The sequence below is a fragment of the Bacillus rossius genome, chromosome 6 (genome assembly GCF_032445375.1).
Source record: "Bacillus rossius redtenbacheri isolate Brsri chromosome 6, Brsri_v3, whole genome shotgun sequence".
Lineage (NCBI taxonomy): Eukaryota > Metazoa > Arthropoda > Insecta > Phasmatodea > Bacillidae > Bacillus > Bacillus rossius.
In genome coordinates this window covers 36,296,723-36,318,863 of record NC_086334.1, presented here as the reverse complement: position 1 = coordinate 36,318,863, position 22,141 = coordinate 36,296,723, and the positions used below count along the sequence as shown (strand labels likewise).

The window sequence follows — 22,141 nt, the reverse complement described above, 5'->3', positions numbered from 1 at the left end:
CTGGCAGTGTATTTTATCAGTTGGGAGTTAGGTTTTTTTCTTCTACATACGTATGTTCCCTAAATACTTCCGTCGTTTGAGACTTTGTATCTGAATCTGGTGATCAACAAATGTTTTTTAATGTAAATTTCTCACTTTATCACGTGCATTAAAAAAAAAAATTATGCAGATGTAATGGGAACTGGTTCCTTCATTAAAGTCCGAAATGTGAATCGGGTTGCCTATTACTTGCCCATTAATTTTTTCACTCAAACCAAGCACTGAAAATACAAGAAGAACAATTTTTTAAAGGATTTTGAGGGGTCGGGGAGATGTAATAGAGTTAACTAGAGGTTAAACTGTGTCCTTAAATAACTTGAACATAAATTAACCTGTCTCAATCAATGTTTTTTTGGTTGGTTAGCGCCGTAGTATCTATTCAAGGCCGGTGTAACGCCGAGGTTAGAACAGTGCTACCAATATCCAACCCCTACAACCCGCCAATCTTAGGTGAAGTTTTAAACATCCCCCATCTTGCAGGAAAAAAATAGTGTCTGATTATGGCCGAAAGAAAAGTCCGCCGGAGAGCCGACTTATCAAACTTAATCCTGGTGACTTCGATTACTGATAAGAAATAAATCCGCCGGCGGATATAGTTGAGATGTTGGTAGCTGTGAAATAGGTTAATGCTTTTTTTTCCCCTGTGTTTTACATCAAATTTGTGTTCTAGGAAATTTTATTGGTTTTGTTCTCGTATTCCCTTTCGGTGTTAAAGTGAGTATTACGTTAGACAAAAGGCGAGACAGTAAGGCGTCCCGGACCGTTTGGGAATGCCGCTAATAGGATTTTTGTGTCGGAAAGAAAAGAACGGGCGCTACCTGCATCGCATCCCTCTCGCTTGCTGACCAGTCTCGTCGCTAGCCGCGTCGTAACACTATTGTAACATAATATTACAAGCGATTTCAAGATCAAATTATTTTCTCTAGATAAAAAACAGCCAATGCACAGGGACTAGTGTTTTCCACAAAAGTATTCCGACACCAACATTAGCATCGTCTTTAGTTAAATGTGTCTCGAATGGTGTTAAAAGTGAGAGAAGACACTAAACATTATATCGGACACAAGGAGTGTTGTGGCGCAGTAGTAGCACACTGGACTAGCGTTAGAAAGGACCTGGGTTAGATTATGGTACGAAAATACAAATTAATTTTCTAGCGGTTTCCCGCTGAAAAATCTAGGACCTATTGCCTATCACGAGTTATAGCCGATCCCTTCCCCAAAATGTATAAGTTGTGTCGTCATGTATTACCATTATAATGTCTTCGGTGCCGACGAGACGTAAAACCTAAACAAATAAACTTGGTCGCTTTATTAAATATTATTATACATATTTTATTTCTTATGTTTGTGCGTAACCCTCTGTCCAGTATCATTTGTTAAGTGCCTGTCAATTAAAAGGCTCTGATTTCTAAAGGTCAATCTTTTAAATACATGTTTATGCTTTTTAATTTTTATAAAACATTATATGTACAAAAATAATAAAACTACAAATTTCTAATGGCAGTTCATTCGTCACCAAAGACAATATAGATTTCTACAAATTTTAAAGCATAGACAACATAGAGAATTGTAGGAACATGACAGTCAGAAAAGCCAGATAAATTTTACAAACGCTATTGAAAGCAATGTATACGATGTTTATAAGTTTAGTAAACCAAGGGCACTACTTATCAAAAGGCAAAAACGAACACCAGCAGAAAGCAACAGTAGAGAAGCTACAAAAGGTCCAACTCCGATTGGCCAACAACAGCCATTGAGGCCATACATGATTTACCGATATAGAAGCCAAGGGTATGAGAGCTCTCATGTGATTGACTAACACTAGAGCTTCAGGAAGAGGCCTTTCGTGATTGGCTACCTGAAGGAGACCCCTGGCCGTTCTCAACTGAGTTTCAACCCTGAAGATGTTTGCTGCAACGCAGAGCGAAACGTCTGTACACACTACCATTGCAATATGGCTCGGTCTCGAAAGCCAAGATAGTTTATCACACAATGGCTGCGAAAGCCCGCTATCTATTATAAAAAGTTCTCTATCATCATGTAATCCGGCACATTATGTAATCCGGCACCGATTGAGCCGCTCGTGTTCATGATTATTTTTCCCGATGGATTCAGACGGTTGTAAATGTCGCAGGACTTCGCTGCCGGCATTTATAGTTCGTTCCGAGTCCGTTACCGTCGGTTTTAATTTCATTAGTTTTCTCTGTTTTCTAACGAACTGCATCACACTCCACGGGTACATTTCCGTAACGATATTTCGAATACTACCCCGAAACTTCCTGCACGGGAAGGAAACCAGCCGATACCTGGAATAATTGTGGATTTTTTTTTTGAATTCCTCTCTTTTAAAAGAATACTCTACTGAAATAATAATTATTTAATTCGAATGGTTGTGAGTTACGTCGGTTTTCTTCCACGTACGTAAGTTCATATCTTATTACTGAGCATATAATTGTTGTATTTGGTAAAGTTTTAAATTTAATTTACCCACCACCTTGCGACAATTGTGTGTCGTCGCCGTATGCCTGTTGTTATTTAGAAAAAAAAATTACCCGCGTTGCAATTGGCTAATGTGTATTCTTTTTCTTGCCATGCAGCAGTATTTTTGCGACTATTGGATTGTGTGTGAACTGTTAGCGTTGAAAGGCAGCACGTGGGCGGTACCTGGTGGCGCTGGCGAAGCGCAGCCGCTTGGGCGACTCGAGGCTGGCGCAGCGGCCCAGCGGACTGCGCGCCGGCGGGCCGCCGCCGCCGCCCCCCTTGGCCTTGAGCGAGCTGCGGCACGGGTAGCCGTTGGAGTCCCTCTGCTGGCGGCTGGGGCGGCCCTCGGCGGCGGCGCGGCGAAGGGCGCGCTGCTCCGCCCTCCTGGCGCGCCAGCCCGCCTCCTCGCCCTGCAGCCAGTAGGTCAGCCGGTCGCCCTTGCCCTTCAGGGGCACCAGCCCGCGCTCCGCCAGCTGGTAGCCGCCCAGCCGCCGCAGCAGCGCCGCGCACTCGGAGCTGCAGTGGATCCGCAGCGCTGCAACAGCCGTCCGACACGCCTTCACACACCATGACGGGTTGGTTGTCACTTTCTGGCTGAGGATTCCACACGGCTTACGACTCGTGAACTATGGAAGCCACAGAGTTGAAGTAACGATATATCTTAATAGAGCAGCTATGGCTCGTGGTCGTCACGTATGACTAGTGATTAATTTATACTTTAATGTTAGAAGTGCTCACTAAAACTTTTACAGATGATATTATAACGTCAGTAAATTTGTGTGTCAAATAAATGTTCATATAAGCTGCTAGTGAGCTGTCACCAGATATTGTGTTTACATATATAATATTCTAAAATGTGTCGAATATACGGGAAATTTAATTGGTTTAAGTAAGTGGATAAGAATTCAAATCTGAAACTGATTCGCACAGGTAATGAGTACAATATTGTGCATAACTTACTACGTTTTTAAAAATGTTCACCTTAAATAATGAAGACAAAATATCCAGGGATATTCGTAAATTTACGAATAACGTCGTGTTATTGCTACAGCTTAAACACTCTTATTCTTCCACGTGTCACAGGTTTACCTTTTTTTACAACAAAATACGGATCTAAGAAGTTCGTAATTTAGTGTACTTCCACCAATTTGCAGATATCTGGAACTATGAACAACTCTTCGGTTATTTGAAGAGTATACTTCGTTGGAAAGTTATTAACGTTACTTGGTTAAAAATAATTTCATGGCAATGAGCCATTAATTTTTTTTACAATAAATGTCTTAAAATAAAGCTCGAGACATTCAACATTTGCAGTCGAATTGAAGTCAGCGATAGCTGTGACTACGAAAGTAAAAAAGACCGAAATGCGTGATTTGAACTTTTTAAGTTGCTCGTGAGTGAGAACTGAGAGGTGATGGTTGAGTGGAATGACTATAAAGTTACATACTTTGGTTTTGGAGCCATTAATCGCAAAAAAAAAATGCCTAAGCGAAAACAGATTGTGTTAGGGGGATATAAAAAAAGAAAGAAAACAAGCGGTATCGCCCGAGCAGAAGCAATTAAAAATGGAGAGAAGTGACGTGGGTTTCGAGTGAGCAGGGGCCTAGCCAGGGGGGGGGGGGTTTAGGGGTTCAACCCCCCCCCCCTTAGCACAAAATCTTTAATTAATTTCTTATTCATCACTCAAACAAATTTCATATTAAAATAAATAAAACTTTTACCATTACAATATTTAAATTTAAGAACCGAAAAGTGCTAAATTAGCACTATTTTACACCTTAAAATCCAAATTTTCCCGTGGGAGGACCCCCGGACCCCCCGCTTTAATACGGGGGGGAGGGGGGCTATGCTTCTTAACACCCCCCATACACAAATCCTGGCTACGCCACTGCGAGTGAGGCAAGAAGTAGCCGAGAGAGATGAGCCAGGGGTGAAAACGAGCCTCCGAACGAGGCGCTAAATTTGCACTCTAGCGAGCCTCAGCCGTCCACCTGGCGAGAAGCGACGGGAATTCGCCGAGGGCCGATATGTAGTTTGGATTCCGGATTAAGTTTTTAAACTGTACCTGTACTTTTAGAAGAGTTAAAATGGGCAAAATACAGTGTTTTCAGAGTAATTTTAAGGCATAAAACAACCGGTACAGATTCTTAAAAAGCAGTTGAGGGAATTGCATTACACCTTTATCTTCGTTTCTCCGCCATATCACCGCTAGTTATCTATGCACGACGAGAAGACTGCGCGCTAGTACACAGCCTTGCGCTTAGAGGCGATACCGCGCTAGAAGCACCAGCGAACGTCGCGCTTATCATTCCGCCACACTAACACACATACACCCCTGACGAGGCGGGCCTCTAAAGCGTGAACCAGTTATAAGAGATAAATCTGCACGAAGGTCGTTCCGCTCTGAAAAAAAAAAAAAACTTTCTTTGAGTTGCGTTGCGTACCTTTGCCCATGGAGCAAGCGAATGAGACAAATCAAGTCACCCGGTCTGTGTTCCTAGTCTATAAACTTCAATTCAAGAATAAGAAGGAAGCGTTTCTTGAAGAAGACCTCACCTATTGGAGGTGTATCATCACAGCGATTTGAGATACCGATTCATGCATTAGGTAGTAGTTTTGAAATATTGAGCAAGGCAAAGTGTTTTTATTTTTAGGTAGAATATAATTTATATTTTATTTATATATTGGCTAATTTTGTGTGGTTGTACTTCTCTATTTTTATTTTACCTTTTTAATTTCTATACTTATATTTTAAAATTATATTTAATCACGCGTTTGAGTTTTCCAACCAAATAGGTATAAATATTGTAATCCATACTCAATAGTAAAGGTCAAGATATTCTTAAAATCACTAAAAAGCTTCTACTTGTTGGGAGACACTTCGAAAATAATTATAATACTTCTGTTTGTAATTTATGATGTTTCTGCCAGCTATTTCATTACTCTGGTATGGGTTCTGTATTGCTGGCGGCAGTAATGTAAGGTAAGTTACGCCAAGTTCTACACAATGATAAATAAATCATTTGATTCCACGTAGAAACACACAACTTAGAAATACACAAGATAGAATTTGATAAGTTATGCGTGTTCTAAGTTGTGTGATTTTCAGTTAAGACGATTCTATGTTGTGTGGTTCGGAGATGTGTGTTTCTAAGTTACGTGTTTCTAAGGTTTAAAATTTATAAGTTGTGTGTTTCTATGTTATGATAGTCCTAATTTATGAATTTATAAATTACAATGTTTCCAAGTTGTGTGGTTCGGCGTTGTTTGTTTATTAATTACGTGTTTACAAGTGATGGCAATTCTAAGCTGTGTGTTTCTAAGTTATGATCGTTCTAACTTGCTACGACAGTTCTAAGTTACGTGAAGTTTTCAAAAATTATACTTTATGACGTTCTAAGTTGTGTGTTTCTAAGTTCAGTGCGGATCCCGTAAGGGATGCATCTCGGAGAAGCTTGTTCTCGCCACACAAAGATAAATAAATCATTTGCTTCCACGGGGCAGTCGATCCTTTTTTCCACGGATTCATTCGAAGGTGCTCAGATGCCATAAAGGATGGGTTGCTGTAATAACTTAGAAACACACAACTTAGAAATACACAAGATACAATTTTATAAGTTATGCGTGTTCTAAGTTTTGTGATTTTCAGCTATGACGATTCTACGTTGTATGTGGTTCGGAGATGTGTGTTTCTAAGTTACGTGTTTCTAAGATTTAACATTTATAAGTTGTGTGTTTCTATGTTATGATAGTTCTAATTTATGAATTTATAAATTACAATGTTTCTAAGTTGTGTGGTTCGGCGTTGTTTGTTTATAAGTTACGTGTATACAAGTGATGGCAATTCTAAGCTGTGTGTTTCTAAGTTATGATCGTTCTAACTTACGACAGTTCTAAGCAGTAGCGGATCCAGAGGGGGGGACTAAGGGGCTCAAGCCCCCTCCAAAAGCATCTGGGTCCACTATTGTTTTAGTGTTTGCCTTGATAAAGCCTAGCCTCAGCTGGGTTAACCCCCTCCCAAACCACAATCCTGGATCCGCCACTGGTTCTAAGTTACGTGAAGTTTTCAAAAATTTTACTTTATGACGTTCCAAGTTGTGTGTTTCCGAGTTCAGTGCGGATCCCGTAAGGGATGCATCCTCGGAGAAGCAAGCTTGTTCTCGAGAGAGAAGCGGGTCTATACCTGAGCCGGTGGACTCCATCCTGCTGGCGGTGTTGACCGTGTCGCCGAACAAGCAGTAGCGAGGCATCTTCAGTCCCACCACGCCGGCGCACACCGGACCTGCGACGCACGACCACGTCAGAGCACACCTCGTCTGCGCGATCACACGCTACAATACCACAACGATGCCAATTTTACATCTTGCGTGGACTTTGTGGGCCGCCGACAACAACGTCGTTTCAGACGATAAAAAAAAATTACGAAAAACAAATCAGCGGTGTTATGAAAGGAAAAAAAAAAGTAGGTGAAAAAACGAATTTACAATGGCCTGCGGCAAGGAAATATTCCACAATTTGCACGGCTGATTTTTTTTTAAAGTAAATCACGAGAATAGAGAAAATGAGCTTCCTACCTTTTACCATACTAAACCATTCTGTATTTATGAACTGACCGTAAAATTGAATGTTACACACAAATATCTTCTTAGAAGTTAGTTATTATTATTAACACTCCAATTGTACACAGGTATGGTTAATAGTGAGGTAGGGAGTGATTTGAGAACTAAAATTGGTTTCCTTTTAAAATGACACTAAAAAACATCGTCTCACCCACGATACGAACCCAAAACTTCTCGCGCCAACTCTGCCGCGGAACTACTAAGAGTGCAATAAGTGGCGAAAAGTTGAAATGGAACTGCGCTGTAACGCCTTTTGTGTGTTGAGGAGAGAGGATGGCATTTTCCCAAGACGGCAACGACCGTCAACGTTTCTCACTTGCGACGATTCCGGGTTTCGCCAAAGTCATAACTCAAAAACCTCTATATCCTTAAAGAGAGGTGCTCTTTATTATTAACTTCATGCATCGACACGACTACGGGAAACTCCACATGGCGGGCGAAGCGAAACTCCACATGGTGGGCGAAGCCGAGCTCTAAGAAAATAATCTTTGAATTGCAAGTGATTTTATTCTCCTTCTTAGAGCCCATCATGTGGAATTTTCCACAGTCGTATCAATGCATGAAGCCAAACTGTGCCTTTCTCTGTTTATTTTTATTTTTTATCAGATCATGATTGAGTGCAAATATAACACTAAAATACTAAGCGAAATATTGCACTATAGAGGCAAATAATGTCAAGTGATAACTTTTCGAAGTGAAATTTCTTTGCTGAGGGTGCTACAATTTTCGAGCGTTTCGAAAATTCCTATAGCATGACGGGGTGTTGAGGGAACCGGGAGAAGGGGGAATAATAGTTCGGTACGTTGTGAGGAAACCAGTAGTGGAGCCGGCAGGGGAGAAGCATAGAAATGACGCAACATAGCTACTTGCATACTTGCGTAGGTACTTACACACTTGCGTACTTGCAGATTTGCGTACTTGCATACTTTTCACTTGCGCAATAGCATACTTGCGCAATAGCATACTTGCGCAATAGCTAAATTTAGCGCTCGCATACTTACATATACACGACCTCAGACTAATGTAATGAGTAAGAAGTTTCAATTCTGTCACACGTAGACGACATCAAATTTTTTTTTTTTTTTAGATTTTTGTGTCTTTCTTTTCTTATTGCCACCCCCCTCCACCCATTGTTTTAAATCTCTCCCCCCCCCCCCCCGGCCCAACCCTGGGGAAATTTTCTTGAACGGCGCAAAACACGAGAACCCTAAGATGTACATCAAGATCTGTCCCTGCCCGAACACGCCCGAATATTCACCTTCGGCCAACCTCGGGATTTGTTTTATTTTTACGCATGAAAAATTAATTCAAATATTAATAGTGGTCGGTTAGGTTAGCTACATTAAAACACTTTAGAACACTATGGACGGTCAGTTAGGTTAGTATAGCTACATTAAAATAAACAGAGAAACATGAACATATATAAAATTCTCGTGTCACAGTGTTAGTTACGATACTCCTCCGAAACGGCTTGACCGATTTTTATGAAATTTTGTATGCATATTCAGTCGGTCTGAGAATCGGCTACTATCTATTTTTCATACCCCTAAGTGATAAGGGTTGTCCACCCCTAACATTTTTGTTTTATTTTTTGGACAAAATTTTAATTTTAATTTTTTTATAATTTGGCATTAAAAAATACATACAACCCTAAATTTTCACCCTTCTATCACCAACCCCTAATTTTTAATAGAATTTTATATTTTTAAACTCCGGTCGATAGCTGATCAATTAACACTTGATCAACTTTCCCCGCCTACAGCGAGCTAATTACCTGGATTAACACATATACCACATATTAATATGAAATTCCATCCCTAAGGGAGTGAGAAAGTGAGAATTTCATTTTATAACAGAAAAAATCATAGGTCATAGACATACAAATAGTGAGTGAGTGTCATATCTCTATGTCTGCCACACGATCATACACATAGTAAGGTCTGGCAAATTAATATTTTTCTCCTTGGTGAGACCAGCCCGCTTAGTGGAGCTCGCAGCGGCTAGCAAAATAAAGGCGCTCATAAAAGTTTTGCTCTTAACTTCGTTAATAGATAGAGTTAGTTGCCTTGAATTTTAAACGCATCATCGTTTGATGAGTTTGTCATGTCTTTAATTTTCGTTTATTTGTGCCGTATGCGTTCCTATACGATTCATCCGATTGCGATGAAATTTTGGTGAGTTGTTACGCGCATGCCCGTGAAGGTTTCTGAGACGGTATAACTATTTTGCAATAGTTGGAGCACAAATCATTTAAAAAAATGTGTTTTTTTTTTCATATTATATAGCGGCACTTCGTCTGTTTTTGTTGTATAAGTGCTCACGCATGACACAATTTATTTAAATCCAAAGAGAGACAGAGATAGAGTGATATATATAGAGTGAGATAGAGAGAGACAGAGAGATAAGTTGAGATAGAGCTAGGTATAGAGAATGAAATGGGTTAGACAAAGAGATATATAGATGTATAGAGCTATATAGATATTTATATATAGAATAGATAGAGATAGTGGGAGTTATATATGTAGCTATATATGTAGATATAAAGAGATAAATAGAGATAGAGAGATACATATTTATATATAGATGTAGATAGAGATAAATATATATAGAGATATGGATACATGATTTGTATATGTGTAACTACTTCAAACATATTACAAAACAAAACTGAATGAGGCATTGCAATGCATACCGAGCATTAGCCAGACAATGGAATCTTTTCAATATTAGTAATCTCTTATTTTTAAGCTTTTTTTTTTATAGTGCTTTATAGAGTCTAGACTACATACAGACCACCAATTTTTAGATGTATACAGGTAAACAACTATACACTGGCAGAAAAAAAAACGTCTGTTCGGATCTGAAAGTGATACAAATTATTTTGCACACTCGACATTCAGATTAAGGAGATAATTACTAACTACATCTGATTTCGGAAAAAGGTCCTCTTTACCCCGTGTTCAGCCCGGGAAACGCCGGGTACTGCAGCTAGTATATTTATAAATGAACCCGGAGGTTGGCCGAAGGTGAACATTCGGGCGTGTTCGGGCATCAGGGACGGAGCTCGACGCGCATCTCGGGCTTCCCGCGGTCACGTGTGACGGGGACCCCGGCGCTCACCCGAGTGGATGCCGATCCGCAGCATGAGGTTGTCGCGTGGCCGGTGGCGGATGCGGAACCTCTTGATGGCCTCCAGCAGGTGCAGTGACATGGAGGCGACCTCCCCGGCGTGCTGGCTGCCGTTGCGAGCCGGCAACCCGCTCACCTGCGCGCCAGTTCACACACTCCGCGCTAGCTGAGGTCCGCGGTCCGCGCTAGCTCCCGCCTCGCAAGCACAGCGGCGGACGCACCCCCCTCCCCCCCCCCCCCCACACAAGTGCTCGCCAGTCATGTGTAACGTGTGAAATCATGGGCGTAGCCAGAAAGAGGGGGGGGGGGGGGAGGGAGGTTTTAGAGGTTCAAACCCCCCTCCCCCCCCTCAGGAACCCAATCTTTAATTAATTTCTTATTCATCACTCAAACAAATTTCATATTAAAATTAATAAAAAAAATTTTTACCATTACAATATTTAAATTTAAGTACCGAAAACTGCTAAAATAGCTCTATTTTACACCTTAAACCCGCTTTAATACGGGGGGGGGGGGGGGCGGCATGCTTCTTAACACCTCCCCCCCATACACAAATCCTGGCTACGCCACTGTGTGAAATACAATTATAATACTAAAAGCGCAAACGAATAGATACATTTAATCAAAACTCAACCTGAAACACTTAAAAAAAACACATAATAACCCTAAGTATATGCTTAATTTTTTTTTCTTCATAAACGACAGAAGTATTACTTCCTACAAACAAACCCTAACCTTATAGAGCTGATTCGACGTTTAAGATTTAACAGCAACAAATATTATCGTTCAGTTCTTTCATTTAACACTGCGTCGATAGTACGTAGGTTTACAATTTCTAGTAACTCTTATGATTAGACTTAAAAACAATTTTTTAACAGTCTACTGGTACATATTTTATTTCGATACGATGGCGGGAACCAGAGATATAACAAAAACAAAAAAACAAAAAAAACACGGTTTTCACAACCCAGTACAGTCAATTTAAGGTGAGCATTTCAAGTACATTCATATTGAAGGGAGGTCAGTTCTGAGTAACGCTTAAACGATTAAAAAACACAATATTTTAGTTTCTCGTTAAGTTATAATGGTAGCAGTTGTTTTTATGGCAAAAATCGTCTTCTAGAACTGAAAACAGTGAAAACTTTGCATATATACTACGATACTACTATATTTATTGAATGTTGACCATTGGCTTAGTTTAAAGGCCATTGATTGTTTCTATTTAGGTGTGTATACTTAATTTATGTATTTTTTAAAATCCTACTCATATTTTTTTTAAATCCTACACAATTCATCATACAACCTAATTAAGAAACTGTATAAAATGTAGGCCTACCTATGGTCCACGAGGACGAAATTTATATATAGAGACGCCTTAATTATCATAAACTTACTCTCAACAGAAATATTTTTTTTTATTATTTCGTCTCAACTCAATGAAACACAAATAATATATTTTTTTTTACAATCAAACGTTACAGTCCATGCGACGAATTCTCGGGCAAATGCTAGTGTTAAATAAAACTGAGTAGTATTAACATTCCATTATTTTAAGAAGAAGATTAATAGCCGGTAGTACTTACAACCATGTAGGCATCACCAATAGTCTCCACTTTGTAAACGTCATAGTTTTCGATAATGGAGTCAAAACAAGTGTAAAGGTCATTCAGAAAATCCACCACCTGCAGGCAAAAGCAATGCAATTGAACTTATTTTGTTGCATAAACATACCAAAAATTATAAATTTAAGATTTTACACATTTACTTTTCGGGAAAAATAGTATACTCTACATAGTAATGTAGGAATGTTAGTATACAAAAGCGTTTTGTGAATATTCTTAAGTCTGCAATTTTATGTAACATATAGTTATTTCCTACAGCTTATTTTTTGTTACCTATGTTATTAAGTCAAATTATGGCGTGCGGAGTTTAGTTTAAATTCTACGGCTATTGTTACTGTAGTTAATCTAATGTCAGAATGGTAAGTAGAGGTGCTCTCCTGCCCACATTAGCTAATACTTTTAATTTTGTACAAACTATAAAATTAAAATCATTTTATGTGCAGTTTGTCATCTACTTCAGAATAATATTTTAGTGTAACATTTTTTTTTTCATATTAAATAAGCTATCTAAATGTGTATGGTTTTTTTTTGTGTAAGTATAGAACGCTAGTTTTTTGAAGGAAAAGTTATACACCGAAACCTACGTTCCTGCGAATATGCTATGTTTGCTCTTGAATTAACAATGGAAAAATAGCTGATCTTCAAATTCTAGGGAAAGAAGGTTCCAAACTTTTCTATATAAATATATTAATCTAATACTATACAGTACACAATAAAACCAAAAATATGAAAATGTGAACATTATCTAATATGTTTCGAATTGTGTAGAAAAAACTGTTAAAAATATATATGTCAATTTTATCTCATAAATTTTATTTTAAACGAAAAATAAATATAAGATCCTAACAACCAAAATTCACACAAACCAATTTATTGCTATGGTAAGCAATATACGTATAATTAAATATGAGTGTTACACTATATACTTAACTACATGTACTTTAATGCATAAAGTACTGTATGAAAGTAAAAATAATACACCAACGTTTTAATTTGGTATGAGTTAACTATAAGTGCTTTTTATGTACAGCTGACAAAGTTTATTTTTTACATATAGGTATATTTTTGTAGGGTTTGAAGAGAAATATAATACAAATTTGTTTACTAGTAAAAATTTTGATCTTTTTAATATCTACAGTGCTGTAACTATCTCATTTGCAAACATAGAGTGATACTGTTAAAATTATCACAATAGGTTACACTGAACACTAATTCAATAAGTAACTGCATAATACATGGTTAATTAAACTGATTAAAACAATTATTTAATAAAAAAAGTAAAGTGGTGTGAGATTTAAATCATTTAAAGTCTTTCATACAATTTTTATCAAAAATCAAAACAACAAAAAAAACAATTTGGTAGAATGCTTTGTATTTAGTTCCGATAACTTTTCAAAATTTTAAAATAAAATGTTTAGATAAAATCTTATTTAAGACTACTAGAATTCGTCGGCTCAGTTTTACCAAAAGTTTATTTATTTTGAAATTAAAATTATAGAAATACATAATTTAAAATAGCACTAAAATTTTTAAACATAAGAAATTAAATGTTATGTAAAATTTAAAAAAATATTAATGCTAATCAAATACTCGAACATTTGTTTAGCATTTAAGTTTTCTTTTAACTGGCAGCAAGTATTTTTCTAGAGAATTTAGTTTAGAGTTTTCTTCTAATTTTGTGTATAGTCGTATACACAATATTTGACGTTGGATTAAAAAATATATATTTAATTTTTTGTTTGAATGTTATTAGCGAGCAATTCGCCTTTGTTAGTCTAATCTCAGTACCAGTCTGCCAAACTTACTGATTATAGATTGTGTATTTTATTAAGTTTATCTGACACTGCCAATATGTCTTAAATCAGTTTGATGGAACAATTATTCATGTTTGGAATAGTAGCAAGCAATGTTTCTTATCACTGATAATGATGGACTCAAGTCATCAATCACTATAATTATTGTACTAAGTTTTAGTAGAGCTGTACCATAATGTAATTATTTTAACTAAACAGAAATATTCATGTAAAATTACAGATATTTGTAAATCTGTATATTTAAAAGAAAACAATTGTATCAATTCCAACAGTGTTCGCAGTATTACTGGGTTCGGATTATTACGAGGGAATTTATGCTTTGGGTTGTCCCAGTACCTCCAATAGTTAAAGTTAATTGTAAACCGTTCCCTGAATAGCTTTCTAGTATTATATGCGCACATTACTTAGCATAATAAAACAAAATAAACTCAAATTATAAAATATTACACTATATTATCATAGGTTTAAAAAAAAATGCTTTAATGAGACACAAAAAAAATTATGCGCCAATTTTGGTAAGAAATACTCGGTATTATCTCGAAAAACGTATTTCATATATGCAAAAATAACCATAGCCATGTGCGGTACAAATTTACAATATCTTTTCTGTAGTATTGCAAAATCTTTCTCGGCAACTTATTTCCGAAGGAATTTTTTTTGTAATAGTACACAAAATATTTTTATGTGCGCAGAACTTACTTGAAGAGGCGTGCTTTCTGCAGACATTGCAGTGAAGCCGACGATGTCGCTAAAGTAGATTGTGACACAGTCGAAACTTTCAGCTTCGACCTTGTTTCCTTTCTTGAGTTGCTCCGCCACGCAGCGGGGCAGCATCTCGTACAACAAGGCATCTGGAACACAAGCACGTGAGTAGTAACCACGTGGCAATCGCAGTGAAATAGATCACAGGCTTTCTCGGACATTTCCTGCAGAAGCTTGGCTTCTGGGTTGTAGCCGGGTCTAAAGTGAATAAATAACTGACGTTTCGGTAGACATTGCACTAGCCATCATAAGGGTAAAGTTACCTACTGAGGTTATTACACGTTCTTCTGTGTTTAATACTCTCGCCTGAGATAAGTGTTTTCCGATTGGCTGCAGCTGTGGGCAAATCACGGCCTTCCTTTCGTTCAGTTGGCCTGTTGGTTTGGCCAAATCAGTGGCCCGCTCCGCCAATCAGAAGAGAAGAGACCGCAGATTTGCCAGCACCCCCAGCCAATCAAAGAAGCCCAGCTGCTTAGAGTCTAGTAGGGCATCCCCAGCCAGACGAATTATTATCTTGGTGGGGATAGGCATAAAAATAAGTATATATTTACTAGTGCAATTTTGGTTGAGCACAGGAACAAACATACCAAATCGCTATAAAGAAACAAACATATATAAAATAAACAAAACTTATAAAAAAGCTTGTAAATATTATACAAAAAAGGAAACTCTAATTAAAAATAACAAAATAATAATAAATAAAATAAAATTAGTGAGAACATATTCTGGCAGCTTTGCTGACTGACCATCTGATCGCAGGTGGTAAGTCAGTGGAGCAGCCAATCATGATTAAACACCAATCAGCAGACAACATGCCAATATAATGATAGGAGAGCATTGGCTTACACAACTCCTAGGCAGAAGTCCTGTGGACTAGGTAGGTACTTCATAAAAAACTGCAAAGGGTCTCTGGGCGGCACTCAACAGAGTGCTGGCACAGGGCCTGAAGCAAACAAGCAAAAAAAAAAAAATAACCGCAGTAGGTAACTCTACCCTGATGATGGCGATTGCAATGTCGACCGAAACGTCGGTAATATATTCGCCTTGCACGCGGCTAAAACCCAGAAGCCAAGCAACTTCATTATTGAAGCTTGTTAGCTAGGTTATCTTTTCTGGAACTTCTTTACCAAGTAAATTTATTGAGACTGAGGTTGTGAGCTTTAAGTTCAATTAGGTGAACTATGTAAAACTGTGTAATCGAGGAGTTTTGGGAATGATGAGCGCATGGTGCTATAGGCAATATTTTAAAGGACATATAAAAATTTTCGCCTCGAAGATAGCCTATGTCAATACAAATCGTGATAGAAAAATAACCGCAGGTCTCTGGTGTTAGTATTTACACATAATTTTAAAGCAAAAATAAAACACTTTTTAAACTATTCACTAAAACATCTTCTCCATAACTCCTCAATTCTTCATCCACGGCGTAAATGGGCGTGGTTAAATATTCAGGTTTTTGATAAAACATCGTATTAATCAAATAATTAATTTCATGATAAAACATTGCGAGTCCTAATGTTTTAACGTTATTTTGTATATTTTATTTAAGGAAGTAAACATTACAACTTGTAATTCCTGTAGTCAGCAAAAAAATTAACATACGATATTTATAAAACAATTAAGCCTGCTTACCTACAATGAATAATTTTGGAGTAACTTATCAAGGTTTTTATTTTTTTTTTTAGGAAATAATATTATGTTTTAGCTCAATAGTGTGATTCAAGCAATGATGTAAAATGAGTTTCTAACTAAATTAATACAACATAACGTTTTTTTTTAATGTCTTTAAAACGCAAAAGCCTTGCAACGCAACGGTTTGAATGTGCAATAATTTGATTCCAATACATTTTTTAAAATTCATTTTTGTTGTAAATTATAATTTATCGGGAACCACAGGTCTTTATGTTTTTAAGTCTGAATATAAATGATTTATTTTATAATTGAATCAATTATTTGAGAAATCCCATTAGTCCATCAGAGCCAACTTTTGGATAACAAAAAAAAACTGCCCACATGAAACTAGAAGTTAAAAATGAGTATTTTATCAAAATGATAATTAATTTAGTGTTGTTACCCAACTTATACAATAAAATAATGTTGCGGAAATGTAATGGATTTGCAGATAATAATTATTAAAAGTCATGGACTTATGGGTTTACACAATCTTATAGGATATCGGGTACAATTTTTGGGGTTTTACGAAGGAAGAGGTGGCAGTGTTTATTATATAACATGTTAGTTTGAGTTACTAATGTACAAACAAAATATATAAGTCTAAATACATGCATACAAAAACTTGATCCAACAATAGTTACATTGTTTTGAGTATTACATTACTGTTACATGAAACAATCAAAACCCATCATAACATGTTCAAATGTTTTCTTTTTGTTTCATGCAACATCAGAGACATCCTTATCGCATGTAGGCCAGTTGAAAAGTTCTTGATAGAACTGCTGCACATTCACATCATGAGGTAGGTACATACTCAATTTCCGCAGATCCTCTATCTTTTTCTTCTGAATAGGACGTTTCCCAGCAGGATAGGCTGTAGTTTTCGGGAGAGCAACCATTCCCTTCCTTGTGTTGCGGATGTGGAATGTACTTGTTAACAGTCCATTAATATAGTCCCTAGCCACTACTACACCTGGTGTTGTACTTGTGTGTGAGAAGTGCATGAACTTGGACGGTTGCAAAGTTACTTTTCGATCCTTAGGTATGCTCCTTCCTGCAGATTCTGCAGATAACATTGATTTCTTAAAGTAGAATGGCCACCAACTTTTGAAATCAATGATTTCGGTAGAATCTTCAATCAATATTGCCAGGAATGCCTGTTTATTGGAAGAAGTGAGAATGATTTCCATGTATTCCTTAACCATATACACCCGGTCTCTTCGTTTGATTTTTCTTTTCAGTATGGCAAAATCTCGATCACACGGCAAACAACTGTGACCCCTCATTGGGTAATATTGATCTACAGTTTCAAATCTGCCTGTGGTAGTCAATGTTGAAAAGAGTCTGATTATAGTGTGATTTCGATTCTGTGCTCCACAACCATCTGAAAAAATGTGCAAATGCTTCACGCTTTTGCTTACTGCTGATTCAATGTATCTCATTAATAATGTGCAGACCTCATTAGGCCCTTTTCCTGCCACTCCTTCATGGTAAACAAAAAAATAAGCACTCCCATCTTTTAGGTTATGGATACAAAACACACTAACAGTCAGTTGCCTTAAATAAAAGGCTTCCTGAATGGGAACGCAAGGGATATGCAGGTTTTGCATATAGTCAATACAAATTCCGCAAACAGTTTCATCCGTCTTGGACAGATTTTCTATTGCCGGAAGTGTGAAGTAAAATTTCTTTGCACGCCGTAAATGAACCTGTTTCTCAGCCTCAATAACTCGTTTGGCAGTGTCGTTGAGAAACGTGCTTTTAAGTTTGACATTCAACTCTTCGCAACGACAGCATGTATCAAATTGTGGACGGCCAAAAGACAAGGAGAAATTTTCTTTGAAAATTTTCAAGTAGTAATCATAACTTACTGTTTGACCAGGACAATCATGTGTGTACAAAGAGTGCATGATCTTAACATTAAGTTTCGCATCCAAATAATGATATTCCCGGGCACTGTAATGAGATGTCTTAACAGGAAAGGAGGCAATATGCGATTTTACAGCATCAATAACATTACCCGATTTGGCATTCCCAGGAACATTTCGCCCACGTTTATCTCGTGGAGATTTGCCTTCACAAAGTAATGACGACAGTCTACGCACTCTATCATCTGTTATTCCATGTATATTAACAAAAGCTTTTTTGCACACTTGGTACTTGCCTGAACATGTTGAGATTTCATAAACAAAAGTACAACCTCGTGAAGGTTTCGATGATTCTTATGCTGGCTTGCGTCGTCTGCGCCGATGCACTATGGTTGTAGATATCAAGCTCTGTAAATAGATATCCTGCTCGTTCTTTGTCTCGAAACTGCGAAATTTAGACAGTATCACTTTTTGTTCCTGCTCTGATATCACAGTGTAGCATTTTCGCCTGCATCTAAAAGAAACAAAAATATTCGGTTTTGTTTAATGATAGTGTGTTGACATTAAGCCTAACTAGTACTACAAGAAAGACAAATCGTGAGAGAGGTTGACATACCTGCAGTGTTCACCTGGAGTCTTGGCAGCAATATATTTTCCAGACCAGTTAATATACGCTTCACCTGTCAGTCTTGCTTTCTTTATAACTGAATTCTTGTATTTCTGTACGTTTGTATGCCCTCTTTTGCGTTTATTTTGCTTAACATCATCATCTTCGCATGAATCCATAATTAAGTTGTAAACAAATAAGAATCAATGACATTAGAGTAACAAAATACAATCAAGGAATGGCCTTTAGTAGAATAATAAGCAGCAAGAAATATCCTTGGTAAATAAATCCTTTAATTCTGTTCGGATATGAAACCCCATAAGTCCATGACTTATGGGGTTTCTCTCTCTTGTGTGATTGCCACTGTATGTATATCATGCTCACCATTTGGAGGCCATGTGGGGTTTCTCGCTAGTATGTAGAACTAACTATATAGTACCTAAATCCATGGATAACACATTTTCACATTTTTTGTGACTTATGGGGTTTCTCAAATAATTGATTCAATTGTTAAAAATTATTTGGATTTCCTGCATTTTAAGAAAACTTTTTAATGAAAACATTTTATTGATATTTTTTTCTTTTATTAAACTTTAAAATTTTTCTGTTATTTCAAAAATAGACTATAATTTTTTGGTATTTTTTTTTTACTTACATTTGTTTATAAAAAAAATCTAGTTAGGATTGATATTTGGGGAAAGTATTGATATTGTTACGAACGTGAGCAAGGCCGCGTCACGCGCAGGTGCAGCGCTAGCTGGCTGACAGGCTGCCGCCGCAACATGAGATGTGTCGTGCGCACCTGGGTAGCAGCTTCCCCTCCCTCCAGCTCTCCGCTCCCCGCGCGGCGCTGATAGCTAGACATCTGACACCTCGCAGCTGGCAGCCGCCGACATGTGTTTCGAGAGATATCTGCCGTCGGGTCGGCGCGGAATGACGCGACTGGCACCAGCCGCGCTCCTGATTTCTGGAAAGCGCCTGGGATGATATAAAAGCCGGGGGACGCCGGCCTCATGGAGAGTTGGAGAGTTCAGGTGGGAGCTTTCCCGCGGCGGAGTTTCCGGGCGGTAGAGCGGCGAAGTCCCTGGACGGGGTTCCAGGGCAGAGAGTTCAGTTCCGGGCGATAGTGTCGCGAGCGCGGCGGAGTCCCGAGCGAAGCGTCGAGCGGATCCTCGGAGAAAGCAAGTGCGTCGGCGGCGGCGGAGTGCGGCGACGGAGTGCCGCGGCGGAGACCCACGAGGGGTGCTGCGGCGAGAGTTGCGCCAGAGGTGCAACCCACGAGGTGTGTGGATTGTAAGAAACGAGTGACTGGGGAAGCAACATTATTTTTAAGTGCAATTGATTATTTGCCATTTTAGAAGATGATTTTTAAGTGACATAAGTAGTGGCCATCAATAAAACTGTGTAGTATAAAAAAATCTTTAATTGGGATATCCTTTACGAACCCGGTAAATAGTAACAATATTATTTTCTCTCGTAATTGGCTAACGACATCTTTTTTTTTAGTTACATAGTATACAATAAAATTTATATTTTTCTACTTATTCTCTTAAATTTAGAAATGTTCTAATTAATTATATAACATTTTATATTTATTTTAATTAAAAATTGTTTATGATGTTTCTGTGTTTATAAACTAAATTTATACGTAATATTATTTTTCTAAAGCCAAATAAATTAATAATTTTACTTTTCTTATTCCAAATATTACATTTCTGCTCGGTATTTTTTTATGAATTCCCAAAAAAAAAAAAATTATTTGCTTGCCTAAATATTGTGATTTCATTCATTACATATTTGAGTAAACTGGTTTTATATGCTTTTTTACTTATTTGTAATTGCACTATTATTTCTAACATTCTTGGATGATTTCATCTTTATTTTATGTAGGTGAAAAACATTAAATTATAACATATTCGTTTTATCATAGTAATTAAACATTAAGTTAAATGTTTTGTTTTGAATTTAATCAAGATTTGGACAAGACGGTTAGCATGCTAGCAAGTGTCACGACTCCCTGATTCTTCTTTAATTCAGTAAAATATGTGGATTTTTATGTGCCAGACTTTTCTTTGTTTTTTGTTTTGTTCGACTTGTTTGTTTTCTGCAAGGGAGTCACGCCTACCTACCTGTCTTTTTCTTCTCTTCCTGCAGCTGATCGGTTCTCTCGTCCACCAAGGCCTCCAGGTTGTTGGCGTATTTTTCCATCATCGCCATCATGTTGTCAAATATGTTGGGCTTCCTAGGGACAAAAAAAATTATTATATAAGCCACGTGTGCTCATAAGTCAAAAATAGTCGAGGTTAATACTAGCGGAACAACTAATTTTGTAAAAAAAAAAAAAGAGTAAGTTTTTAAGTACTCGTCAGTAATGTGTAACATCTAACCTTGGTAACGCGCAAATCCATGTGTTATAATGTTGCAAATTCACTTAAAATACGAAACTCGGTCACGAAATTTAACGGAGAATGCTTTAAAAAAATGCAGTGCGTGATAAATACACGCAAATTGTGTTATCAACTACATTTTTCTGGACGCGAATCAAACGTAGTTTCCGCACCCGCCACTAGGATACGCTGCCGAAACAGCTACGTCCACTACCGAATCATTCCATTTGCAAATATTTAAACTACATATTGAAACGACTCTGATAAAGCAAAAAAAAAAAAAAAATACTTGCAAAAATACTTAACACCTGCTTTAGAATTGATTTTTGAAAACGAATTTTATTAAAATACTGCCCATCTTGTTCAAATGCATTAAACAGTTAATACTATAAAGTTTTCCTTTGATTTTGGGATTTTTGGGTTCGCGCCATCCGCCCACAGATGGCAGCACTTTGGTTACACATTTCCGTCCCACGCGACTTCCGTCCCATTCACAAAATTGCTCCCACCAAATGTCGTTATGCCGAGAGCTAAGATGTTACACATCAGAAGTTTTCTTATCGGGAATGCCGCGCCCACGGACTCAGTCGCGCATACATCGCAGATGTTTACTAAATTTATCTGCGGAGAGCTTTGAAACGTGTTCGCGCACGTTAATTTCAACAGTGAAGCTAGGCGACTGGACTTTCAGCTATCCGAGCCGACCAGATTTACGATAACCGATAAAAAAAAAAAGCTTCCAAGGCCAGCCGCCTAGACCAGGGATCGGCGGACCCGCGGCTCTACGACTCACTGCGCTGCCACAGCACAAGAAAATAATAAAAAATTGCCGACCAGAATCAGAAAATCAGACGGCACAATCGCAACGCATGCCCTCAACTTGAGCGCTCCGCCCTTCCGTCACCGCCACCGTACTCGCTGTCTAATAATAATAATTTATTAATGGAAATAATTTAGGTTTTCTTGTTTTACCTGTAGATCTCTACTAATAACTACCATATTATTGCATGTACGTGTGTTCCCCCTCCCCCCTAAGTACCTTTAATTTTTTTAAGACTTCATGTTGTATTTGCGAATAAAATATTTTAATTGCATCACGTTAATCTATCGTCTTAACGTTCAATGTAGATACAAAGAAA

General features: G+C 37.7%; 1 protein-coding gene across 3 annotated transcripts in view; it reads right to left on the bottom strand.

The window, feature by feature from the left end:
* Positions 1-22,141, bottom strand: part of LOC134533031 (guanylate cyclase 32E) — a 234,740-nt gene that overhangs the window by 6,185 nt on the left and 206,414 nt on the right. For all 3 annotated transcript variants that reach the window (XM_063370180.1, XM_063370179.1, XM_063370178.1), the window contains 6 exons: positions 20,745-20,857; positions 14,404-14,555; positions 11,852-11,950; positions 10,260-10,404; positions 6,704-6,802; positions 2,704-3,055 (listed from right to left, as the gene is read on the bottom strand). In XM_063370180.1, coding sequence (XP_063226250.1) covers positions 2,704-3,055; positions 6,704-6,802; positions 10,260-10,404; positions 11,852-11,950; positions 14,404-14,555; positions 20,745-20,857 — 960 coding nt within the window. The remainder of the gene's footprint in view (positions 1-2,703; positions 3,056-6,703; positions 6,803-10,259; positions 10,405-11,851; positions 11,951-14,403; positions 14,556-20,744; positions 20,858-22,141) is intronic.